At 45.4% G+C, this 12,292-nt stretch overlaps 1 protein-coding gene across 3 annotated transcripts in view; it reads left to right on the top strand.

The window, feature by feature from the left end:
- Window positions 1-3,622, top strand: part of EDARADD (EDAR associated via death domain) — a gene marked incomplete at its 5' end in the record, with an annotated part of 56,216 nt that extends 52,594 nt beyond the window's left edge. For all 3 annotated transcript variants that reach the window (XM_081230597.1, XM_081230598.1, XM_081230599.1), the window contains one exon: window positions 3,053-3,622. In XM_081230597.1, the coding sequence (XP_081086723.1) occupies window positions 3,053-3,435 (383 nt within the window). In that variant the 3' untranslated portion in view covers window positions 3,436-3,622. The remainder of the gene's footprint in view (window positions 1-3,052) is intronic.
- Between the last annotated feature and the right edge of the window lie 8,670 nt (window positions 3,623-12,292).

Below are 12,292 nucleotides of genomic sequence, written 5' to 3' on the forward strand. Positions count from 1 at the left end.
CTTCAGGGAATACACAGCCTGCAGTGCAATAGACAGTGTCCAAAGGGGCAAAAGAGTCTTGGGCCCAGTTCCAGAGGCAGCCAGATCCAAGGGGAGCTGGTGTGATGGGGGCGTCAGCAGCAGCAGGAGGTCTGGGTGATCCTCAAAGGCAGGTGGGGATGTGCTTCTCTGGACTTTTCTACCCCATCAGAACTGGACTCTGGCCCACAGTTGCAGTGTAGGGAACTGGGTCCAGTCTCTACAGGGTTTGGCAAGAACTAGGCTGGGTCAGATGCTGCTCAAAGCCAAAGAAGGTGAAGATTAAGAACATGATGAGGCATTGGAAGCAACGGGTTTTGAATTCTCCTTCTAGAAGTTTAATAGTAAATTGGGGCTTCCCTGGCGGGTGGTTAAGACTCCACGCTTCCACTGCAGGGGCCACGGGTTCGATCCCTGCTCAGGAAACTAAGATCCCACGTGCCGTGTGGTGTGGCCAAAAGAATAATAATAAATAGATACATTTTATAAAAACAGTAAATTAGAGTTAAGAGAAAGTCACTTCAGTGAGTTATGAAGCTAGAGGAGGGCAGTTTGAGGTAGTTTTTTTTTTTTGCGGTACGCAGGCCTCTCACTGTTGTGGCCTCTCCCGTTGCGGAGCACAGACTCCGGACGCGCAGGCTCAGCGGCCATGGCTCACGGGCCCAGTCACTCCGCGGCATGTGGGATCCTCCCGGACCGGGGCACGAACCCGTGTCCCCTGCATCGGTAGGCGGACTCTCAAGCATTTGCGCCACCAGGGAAGCTCGAGGTTCTTATTTATTTATTTATTTTTGCGTTACTCGGGCCTCTCCCTGCTGTGGCCTCTCCCGCTGCGGAGCACAGGCTCCGGACGCGCAGGCCCAGCGGCCATGGCTCATGGGCCCAGCCGCTCCGCGGCATGTGGGATCCCCCCAGACCGGGGCACGAACCCGCGTCCCCTGCATCGGCAGGCGGACTCCCAACCACTGCGCCACCAGGGAAGCCCTGAGGTTCTTATTTTTTATGATAGAGGAGCCCTGTACATATTTGTAGATGAAGGAAAGAGGATCAGTAGAGTTGGGTGGCTGGAGATGAGGGGAAGGAAAGGAGATATTTGATGAAACAAATCATGGGGAAAGAAGTGAGGAGTGGGCTCAAAGGCGTAAGTGAAGCTTGGCAAAGAGGAGGGTCACTCCACTGCTAAGCCTTCTCTATGCTAAACAATATATTTATTAATGTAATACATTGTTTTAGTTATCATAGAAATACACCACCACTAGAGAAAGTTTGGAAAATAGAAACATAATCCTACCACATTAACCACAACAGCTATTATAACTTTTGTACATTTCCTTCCATAGTAATATTAAGAGACTTTTTCCATAGTTGTAATGAGTACATAAATTCCTCACATCTTGCGTTTTCCACTTAATGTGAGAGCACAAACATTTTCTAGGTTGCTACGTAGTCTTCATAATTACTTAAATAATATCCCATCAAATAGTACAATAAGTTATTCCACTAGTCCCCTAACTTTTTAAACTGTTTTTTAAAAAATGGATAATATGAATAAACTGTAATTAAAATGTTCGTGTATATACATATTCTAGATGATCTCCTTAGGCTGGATTCTCAGAAGTTACGTTAGTAGGTCAAAGAGCATGAACGTAATTTTCACGGCTCTTGTTATCTTTTACTGTGTGCTTGCCTCAAAATTGCTGGTTCTCAATCTTACAGTCACCAAAGTGAGTCCCTTTTTCTGAGATCTTTACTTTCCTAAATTGGGAAGTCCACACGGCTCAGTGTAGAAAAGGTCATCATAACCTCCCAGAATTTTCCAAGCCAGTGATCTCTAGTGTCACCTTTAGCTGTTAATGTCCCTGGTCAGAGGGGTCAGGAGACCCAGTGCTGTTGCATATTTTAAGTCGCCTGGGTTGCCATGCTGTACAGACCCTGCTTACAATTTTACTGTAACTGGTTTGCCTCTGACCTACTAACCTCTGACCTACTCACCACTTACCTACTACCTTCACCCTCCTGCTAACGTGCTGCCGGGTACTGCATGAGGCCAAAGATGACCGATGGGGAAGTTTGTCCTTCCTCCGCGCCGGGGCTGCTCTTGCTGAGGCTGAGCTCAAAGCCACCCACTCGTCCCACCTGCTGCGCACCTCAGGGTGTTGGCTCCACTTCAAAGGCAGCCCCATGGGTGAAGAAAACAGAGATAAAGGCAAAGGCATGATAAGGTGGCCATAAATCTAAAAAGTACGTTTTCTGGCATTATCAATTATCACTCATTTTCAAATACACATATGGAGTGGATATTCCAGTTTTGGGTGTGTGTGTATTTTTTTTTTTTTTTTGGCGGTACGCGGGCCTCTCACTGTTGTGGCCTCTCCTGTTGCGGATGCACAGGCTCAGCAGCCATGGCTCACGGGCCCAGCCGCTCCGCGGCATGTGGGATCCTCCCGGACCGGGGCACGACCCCGTGTCCCCTGCATCGGCAGGCGGACTCGCAACCACTGCGCCACCAGGGAAGCCCTATTTTTTTTTTTTAAAGACCTTTTAAAGAATTATGCAATCCTTTACACCCTCACATGCTGTGCTTGGCTTTAAGAAGCTGTCAGGGCTGACTTGTAACTTGGAAGGGGTGAGGGTTGAGAGCAGGCGAGGAGGGCTGGTTTCTCGTGAGATGAAGAGTCCGACAGCCCTGGACTGGCAGTTTGCCCACGGAGAAAGCCCTGCTCCTCGGGGCCCTCGTCTGGCCAGCAGTCTCACAGATGCACAGCCTGGGCGACAGAGAGTCTCAGAAAGAAAGGAAAACTGGCTTTATAAAATCTTGCCACCGCTTCCGGCAAAGCAGCCACCCTTGGCCATAAAGAAGAACACGTTATTGGTGAGTATGTAGAAATGAGTATCCTGAAATATCTCTGTAAGATGCGCTGTTGTACTTACACTGATGCTATGAACCTTTCAGCGGGAAAGTAAAGCACGGAAGAGATGAGCGCGCCTCTTGGGCCTCTTGCTGACACGTGGACCGTATCGTTTGTCCCCGCAGATATAAGCAAGGATGCGTCCTGTGCAGAAAACTGTACCTGTTCATCCTGCTCGCTCCTGACCCCCACCATCAGCGACTTGCTCAATGACCAGGACTTACTAGACGTGATCAGGATAAAGCTGGATCCCTGTCACCCAACAGTCAAAAACTGGAGGAATTTCGCAAGCAAGTGGGGCATGCCCTACGATGAACTGTGTTTCCTGGAGCAGCGGCCCCAGAGCCCCACCCTGGAGTTCTTACTCCGCAACAGTCAGAGGACGGTGGGCCAGCTGATGGAGCTCTGCCGGCTCTACCACAGGGCCGATGTGGAGAAGGTCCTGCGCAGGTGGGTGGACGAAGAATGGCCCAGGAGGGGGCGTGGAGAGCACCCCAGGAACTTCTAGACCTCAGCTCCCTCTCGTCGGCCTCTTCGGACAGTGAGCCGAGCACAGGTTAAGGAGCAATGTGAATCTGTTCTTTTTTAAGTTTAGGCAAAGGACGTGGGGCAGCGGACCTTGGTTTTCCCCAAAGCTGGTGGTTTTGTGGAGGGTAGGGTATGTTTTTGGTGGCGGATTTTCCTTTAGTTTTGCACATCTGTTTTTATTTAATATTTGAATCTGGAATTGGGAAAAATATGTTGTAGGCTTCTATAGGGACCAGGGCCAAAGCTACAATCAGAGTGGATTCATGCCATGATGAAAATAAAAGTATCCTCTCCCTTAAAAACTGAAGACTGAAGTCAGAACTAAAAGTCATCATCCACAAGATCCTTTATGATTAGTGACACTCCCACAGCTTAGAAGAAAACCACAGAGAGAAGTTTCCCTTTAGTCTGTTACTCTTTTTGTTGTAAAGTACTTAGGTGAATTCACAGGCTGCTGGCATTGCGTGGTGATACTCTTCAGGACACATGCCATCTTTCTTATTCAAATACTTGTATAATCTGTGCACTATCAAAGAGGACTTTGCTTGAGTGTTTTTGAAAGAAATGCAAAAACCGATGGTGATTGGGAGGACAGAGTCAGGAGTTAGCAGGGTAATAAGGACCATGGGAAAGGTGTTGACAAAGAATAGGCCCTTTCGGTACCCTTGGCTGTTTAAAAATTAATTTAATATTTACTTTTAGGTCTTGTTTATCAGGCTGAGTGTTTCACCCCCGAGAGAAAGCTCAGTTAAGAAATAAAAACTACCTGGCCTGTGGGTGAAATGCAACCCCGTCTAGCACCTACTACCCCACCTTAAAACAGGGCCCAATAATACTACACAGCACTTTAGCGAAGAAAGAGAAATCTTTACTGGTGATACTGGGAAGGAAGCTATGCATTAAAACCTAAATTTCAAAGGATTTTAAACCAAGTAAAAAATTGGGTCCAAAGACTATCCCCTGTTCTCGTTTGATGGTTTACTGTGGAAGGTGGTGTGGATGGGAGCGTTTGTCATTAGAGAGAATTTTCTAGGTTTGGGGGGTGGGCGGGGGGAGGGAGAGAAAAGCCTTGGTTTACTTGACAAGTTCATAGAAGTGCTATTTGGTTTTGGCTATAGGTTTAGAAAATTAAGGCACTTTGTCCAATTTGGGAGGATTCTGTTTAAATCCCTGACTAAAATATGCAAAAATGATGAATGACATTGATTGGAGTACAAGGGAGATTAGGATTAACTCAAAAGAAAGTTGTTTCCTAAACCACTGACATTTTTTCCCCACTAGCAGTTACAGCAGTTTTTATGAGGTTGCTGGTATATAGTCAGCCTCACTGTCAAATGTAAACACTAAACTTGCAAAATTACTATAGAGACTTACTCATCACTTCTGATTCAGTCAGTGCTAGTCACACCTAGCTCGTCTTATCAGATTTAGCAGATAAATGTCAGGTTTATCAAAAGATGTACTCAAAGTAACAGCCAGGAATAAAATGTAGAGATTTTTAAAAATAGAGTCTTTTGCAACTTGACGTCCAGTGAGTGGTTGCTATGTATTGATTGTCAGCCGTGTTCCAGGCACCGTACAGAGCTTGTAAGGGCGGTCTTATCTTCTAGGAGTTTGATTTTATGTACCGTGTTCTTATTAGGCTACATGTGACATGTTCTCATGTGTTAGCCCAGAATGTACTGTGGGAAAGTATAGGTGAGCCTTTGGCATTTATTATGGACACTTTAGGGAAATGGAACTGAAAGGTTGTGATTATTTAGTGTTTTGTGGTACCAGACCCTCCTTGCATCCTGACACCACCTTGGGATAGAAGGAGCGGGTCCTAGCCTGACAGACATCCTGCTCACTGCTGCCTGGCCAGGAGCCACCAGTGAGTCCCTTCCCTCCCCTTGCAGCTGGGGACTCCCTGCACTCCTCCCTTCACAGTCCTCTCCGCCCGGACAGACTTGTCACCTCAGCTCAACCCCAGCCTGCGGGGTCTGTGACCACCTTAGAGGCAGTGGGGGAGGGGAGAGGGCAGAGAATGAGAGGGAAACCCCCTTTCTGCTCCTTTCCCCAGCCTGCCCCTTCCTCCTCGCCCTCCAGGCCTTGACCTCCAGATGGCACCTCCACCCCCAGCTTGAGCATCATCCTGTGGAGGGAGGGTGGGAAGGCTTTCCTTATCTCCACAGTCTCCCTCCACCTGCAGTAATGAAGGGCATCCTGGGAGGAGGCGATGGAAGGGCCACTCTTGGTGGTCAGAACGGCAGCTGAAGGAGATGGGCTTCTGACTCCCTCCAGTAGGGCCACAGCTGCAAATAGAAACCAAGAACCAGTTCCTAACATCCCCGACTTGAAATCCAGAAAATGATGAAAATTTTCTCATGGAAACACTGTTGGTGATCAGGCTCTGTAGAATGGACAGTTCTGTGCTTCACAAATTCCTGAATTAACAGCTTTTTGTGGGCTGACTTGTGGGCTGACTTGGGGACACTGGTCCCTACTGGCACTGCTTCTGTGGGACATGTTTCCAAAATTCCAAACTTCAGATTTCAATCTCAAAACTGACTTTAGGCAGAATTTATCCTCATAGATTTCTTGAACATGGATGGCTCTTGTTCATAAGTGTCAGCTGAACTTATCTTTGAGTTGGATCAAAAACGTTAAGACACAGAATTCAGGTGGATTAGCTATGGGCAGAGCTAAGCACGCTCCTTATCTTTTTTTTTTTTTTTTTGGTTGCATTGGGTCTTTGTTGCGGTGCACGGGCTTCTCATTGCGGTGGCTTCTCTTGCTGCGGAGAACAGGCCCTAGGGCATGTGCGCTTCAGTAGTTGCAGTGTGTGGGCTCAGTAGTTGTGGCTCGTGGGCTCTAGAGTGCAGGCTCAGTAGTTGTGGCGCACGGGCTTAGTTGCTCCGCGGCATGTGGGATCTTCCCGGACCAAGGATCGAACCCATGTCCCCTGCATTGGCAGGCGGATTCTTAACCACTGTGCCACCAGGGAAGTCCTGTCCTTTATATTCAGGAATTACAGGAAAACTGTGAGACCACAGAGCACCACCCACTCATCTCTCCATTTGGCGGCATTAGTTTGAAAGCCCTGATGGCTAATAATTTCCATCACTGGCTATGAAAGCTTAAATTTCTATTATAATTGCATAGGGGACGTGCCAGGGTAGAAGGGATTTTTTTTAAATACGGGATTTGATAAAAATGTGTTGTTTTAATTTCACTCTACCATTATTTGCTCATATTGACATCTGTATATATTGGCATTTACCTTATGAAAAGTTTTAATTATTAAGAGTATGATATTAGCAGAGAGAGATTTAACCAAATATTGTTTTTAATTAAAGTTCATTCGGATTCTAGACCTTGACCAAATGGAGGATGACTTTTATTTGTGTTACATACAGAAATATCAGAAGTAAATCTCAACTAAAGTAGAACTATAATTCAATTGTGAAATAACCCAAAATAACTTTGTTTAAAGTTAATTTTTAGCAAATAAATACTGTAAAAGCATAAATATGCTGATATTGGGTTGGCCAAAAAGTGCCTTTGGTTTTTAAGTAAAAATAAAGGACACATTTTTCATTTTCACCAAAAACTTTATTGAACAACATATTCACCCTTTTGTTTCACTACCTTCTGCCATTTTTCAGGCAACTTCATAATTCCATCTTCCCAAAACTTTTTATCTTTTTGAGCAAAGAACTGTTCCAGGTGCCTTTTACAGTCTTCCAGGGGATTGAAGTTTTTTCCATTAAGAGAATTTTGTAAAGACCTAAATAAATGGGGCTTCCCTGGTGACACAGTGGTTAAGAATCTGCCTGCCAATGCAGGGGACATGGGTTCGATCCTTGGTCTGGGAAGATCCCACATGCCGTGGAGCCACTAAGCCTGTGTGCCACAACTACTGAGCCTGCACTCCAGAGCCCGCGAGCCACAACTACTGAGCCCACAAGCCGCAACTACTGAAGCCCACATGCCCTAGGGCCCGTGCTCCGCAGCAAGAGAAGCCACCGCAATGAGAAGCCCATGCACCACAAAAAAGAGTAGCCCCCGCTCACCGCAACTAAAGAAAGCCCACACACAGCAATGAAGACCCAATGCAGCCAAAAATAAATAAATAACTATATGAATTTTAAAAAAAAAGACCTAAATAAATGGAAATCTGAAGGTGCAATGTCTGGTGAATACAGTGGATGAATCAGAACTTCCCAGCCAAGCTGTAACAGTTTTTGCCTGGTCATCAAAGAAACATGTGGTCTTGCGTTATCCTGATGGAAGAGTATGCATTTTTTGTTGACTAATTCTGGATGCTTTTCGTCGGGTGCTGTTTTCATTTGGTCTAATTGGGAGCAGTACTTGTTGGAATCAGTCGTTTGGCTTTCCGAAAGGAGCTCATAATAGAGGACTCCCTTCCAATCCCACCATATACACAACATCACCTTCTTTGGATGAAGACCAGCCTTTGGTGTGGTTGGTGGTGGTCCATTTCACTTGCCCCACGATCTCTTCCATTCCACATTGTTGTACAGTATCCACTTTTGATCGTCCGTCACAATTTGTTTTAAAAACGGAACGTTCTCATTACTTTAAGTAGAGAATCTCATGCGGAAATACAGTCAAGAAGGTTTTTTTCACTTATATGGAACCCAAACATCAAAGCGATTAACATAACCGAGCTGGTGCAAATCATTTTCAGCGCTTGATTTGGATATTTTGAGTATGTCGACTATCTCCTGCGTGGTATAATGTTGATTGTTCTCAATTAATATTTTGATTTGATCAGTATCTACTTCAATTGGTCTACCTAACTGTGGAGCATCGTCCAGTGAGAAATCTCCAGCACGAAACTTCTCAAACTACTTTTGACATGTTTGATCAGTCACAGTACCTTTTCCCTACACTGCACAAATCTTTTTGTGCATTTCCATGCATTTTTACTTTTCTTGAAATAGCAAAGCATAATATGCTGAAAATGTTGCTTTTTTCCTTCCATCTTCAATATTAAAATGGCTACACAAAAATTCACCAATTTTGATAAGTCTTTTTAAAATGCACGCTGATATGACAGCTGTCACATACAATGTAACAAAATTGTTTCGAATGAAGTTAAAGACAGCTAAGTGCTACTAGAGTCATCTTACGGAAAAAAACGAACGAACCTATTGGCTAACCCAATACTTTACAAACGCAAAAGTGGAAAGAAAGGAAATTATTTAAGTTCATTAATACTTAAGAGCTTTGAGCTTCCCTGGTGGCACAGTGGTTAAGAATCCGCCTGCCAGTGCAAGGGACACGGGTTTGAGCCCTGGTCCAAGAAGATCCCACATGCTGCAGAGCAACTAAGTCCGTGCGCCATAACTACTGAGCCTGCGCTCTAGAGCCTGTGAGCCACAACTGCTGAGCCCACATGCCACAACTACTGAAGCCCGCACATCTAGAGCCCGTGCTCCACAAGAGAAGCCACTGCAATGAGAATCCTGCGCACCGCAACGAAGAGTAGCCCCCGCTCGCCGCAACTAGAAAGCCCACGCACAACAACGAAGACCCAATACGGCCAAAAACAAATAAATAAAATAAATAAATTTATATTAAAAAAATACTTAAGAGCTTTGCTTATTATACTGTCTGTAGGGATCCATGTTAAATTGACCACATTATGAACTAAACTGCTTCTGATTAGGTCCTTTTGCTATTAGAAGGATGAAATCTCTTTAGCTAAGTTCTGAGATACACTCTTTTAAACAAAACTCCCATCTGCAATGTTATGATGTTATGTGATGAGGCTCTATGTAATAAGCATTTTATTTGGTTGCAATAGAAAATTTCTACTTGCAAGGGAATGGAAAGCAAAGCTGTTTTAGATACCACACACCCCCAGGACATATACACACAGAGGAAGACTCAAGTGGAAGGTAGACAAAAATAAAGCACAGAGTTATTTAAAATTATAGGATTTAAAATTGTTAGGGCTTCAATTGTATGCCAGGGTTGCCCATCAGTATTTCAGATAACTTGTATGAACGAGTCTTCCATTTTTGTGACACATAATAAGTACTCAATAATATAGAGGAATTCCCTGGTGGTCCACTTGTCAGGACTCCGTGCTTCCCCTTTGGCCCCGGGTTCAACCCCTGGTCGGGGAACTAAGATCCTGCAAGCCACCTGGCGAGGCAAAAAAGAAAAAAAAATAATATAGGAAATGCATGGTAATAGACAAAAGATGCTGCACTTCTGTTTTTTTCTGAATAGTAGTTTTAATGTGGTACTGCCCTCTGCTGGAGGATGAAATCTATTCACATCCTTTCAGGCTTAAGACCAGCCTAGAACCAACCTTCCATTGATTATTGGTTTTATGTTAGAACCCTTAGAAGTAGCCCCACTAAAAGATAGGAAGAGTGCAGTTATTTTACAAATTGACAAATATTAGAAGTGGAATGGGGCCTGCATGACTGAGATGAGGGTTCCATTCCCCTGAAGGTCCCCATCATGACATCACCCGTCATTCAGCTGAAATGTGTAACAGGTAACTCTAATAACAGTTCCTCACTCTGGGGATTCTTCCTAAGCACTCAGAAGGACTTTTCTTCTGTGGAGATTTAAGGTTAGCCGTCTGTGGATAGTTAGTCTCTTCGGCTTTCAATTTAATGATGCTCCGTCTTTAACATCATGAGAACAGTGGCTTCTATGCAAAAAGACAAAGGGATCGATCTCCCTCAGTTACAGCAGACTTCAACCAGGAGCACTAGACTTTTCCTCTTCCTCTATGATATATGATAGAAAAACACATTATTTTAAATACAGTCCTAATAACTATGGTCTAACAAATTTTCTTTCCCTTTTTCAGATGAATGAATGTTTCATTTAGTTTTGAGCCATGACTATCCTCCTTATAACATTTTTCCACATCTGACCTCTCTGTTCTAGAATTTTCCTCTCCTCCAGGTCCATGTTTCTGCTCTCTGTGTTGCTTGTTTTAGGGCCATTTCCTCACTCCTTGAATCAGATTTCTTCTATATGCCTGTGGCCTTCTCTCTCCCAGCTACGGGCTAACATCGGCTTCCTTTTTTCACTTAGACACGCAGAAGCAATTTGTTGGATTGTCTTTCATATTTAATGACACTTTGGCCTTAAGAACGTTGAAACTGTTTTCTGCCCTTGTAACTGAAACATATGGAACTGCGTGCACCCAAGGAACTGACTGAGAAACAGTTTCCCTCTTTGTTCTATGACTTCTGACCTGGGAATTCCGACTCCGCCTACTGAACCGTGTGCACTTGGGTATAAATGGATGAGCGGGTGTGTCTTGCTTCCCTCAAGTTTAGAGGGTCACGGCCGTGATGCTGATCCAAGTGCCGGGTGAGTGGGGGGCCACACCTGGGGGTCCAGATCACCCAGAGGAAGACTCACAGCAGAGGAGGAGAGGCTGTTCTCTCTCTCCCCGTGGCCATGTTTGGCTGAGGACGCCTCCTGGAAATCACTCCACAGCTGAGATCAAAGCAGTCAACGGTGTAACTCGAAACGAAATGATTGAGTTTATCAACCCTTTTGGAAATGTAGAGGGTAGCTTCTCATGGCTTCCTGAGCTGAGCCGTGCTCTTCTGTTTGATGTGACTGCCAGTGACCATTTTCCTTTGAGGCACACCCTTGGAAGATCCATGGGGGACACGTCTTCAGCTATGCTTTTAAATGACTGAATTTTTGTGATCCTTTCTATATCTTCATGCTGTACTTTTTAAGCTGCCTTCATTTTGATGTCCTGCATGATTTTATGTTTTCTTTATAAATAGAAATTATTTTAAGCTGTAATAAGGGGTGCTATAAAATTAAATTGATGTCACCCGTATCTCTAATTGCTGCTTTTATGCAGATTGTAATACGATCGTTGATTCATGTGTTCTCTTGGTCAGTCATCAGTCAGAAACCTAGTGACTTTCTAAAATGCGTCCCGGGGGTGCAAAGATAAACAACACCTTCCTACCCTCCAGGCACCTTAGACGAGGGAGAGTCATCGTACACGAAGAGAGATGTTCCTGGAGAAAATGCCACACCCGTCCAGGAACGGGCAGAGCAAAGTGAGAATCACTGACATAGAAAGAAAGACAAGTAATAAGCCGTCTGACGAAGTGCTTCAGGTGCTGTGATATGTATATTTGAAGGGCGGTTTCATGGTTACTTTCCGCCTCTCCTAACTTTGTCTCTCTGGTCCAGGCTTGTCCTCTGAGCTGCCAGACACCCACAACTACCGGCTTGACATCTCCACGCATGCGGATGTTTCCCAGGCACCTCAAACCCAACCCGTCCTAAAGGGAACCCATGACTCTTCTGTCCAGACTTGTTCTTCACCAAGTTCCCTATCATACCATCCACCTTGTTTCTAAGTCATCATCAAATCCCGCTGTCCATCCCTCTCTCTTCCACCTCCCAAATATCTCTTAAATCTCTTCCCTCCCCTCCATCCTCATGACTGTCCTCACCCAAGCAGCCACCCTTTCTCACCCGATGATGGTCTCCCAAGTGGCCTCCATATGGTGGATGGATCCTGCCATCCCCACATTAATGCCTTCGATGGGTTCCCACTGAAGATCAAGTCCCAAATTGGCAGCGTGGTCTCCAAGCCCCTGTGACTGGCCTGTGTGGCATGTCATCGTGCTCCACTCGCCCACAGCTCCTGATGCTTCAGCCACACTGAACTGCGAGGTCCCCTTGGCCATCATTCCCTTCCCACCCAAGAGTTCACCGCGAGCTGCCTCATCTGCCCCGTCCACACCCTGGCCACACTCACACCTGGACACACCAGCCTTCCCTAGCTCAGCCTCCTCAGCCCCCAGGTCTCACCGTCA

The sequence above is a fragment of the Mesoplodon bidens genome (genome assembly GCF_964165515.1).
Source record: "Mesoplodon bidens genome assembly, chromosome: 1".
Lineage (NCBI taxonomy): Eukaryota > Metazoa > Chordata > Mammalia > Artiodactyla > Ziphiidae > Mesoplodon > Mesoplodon bidens.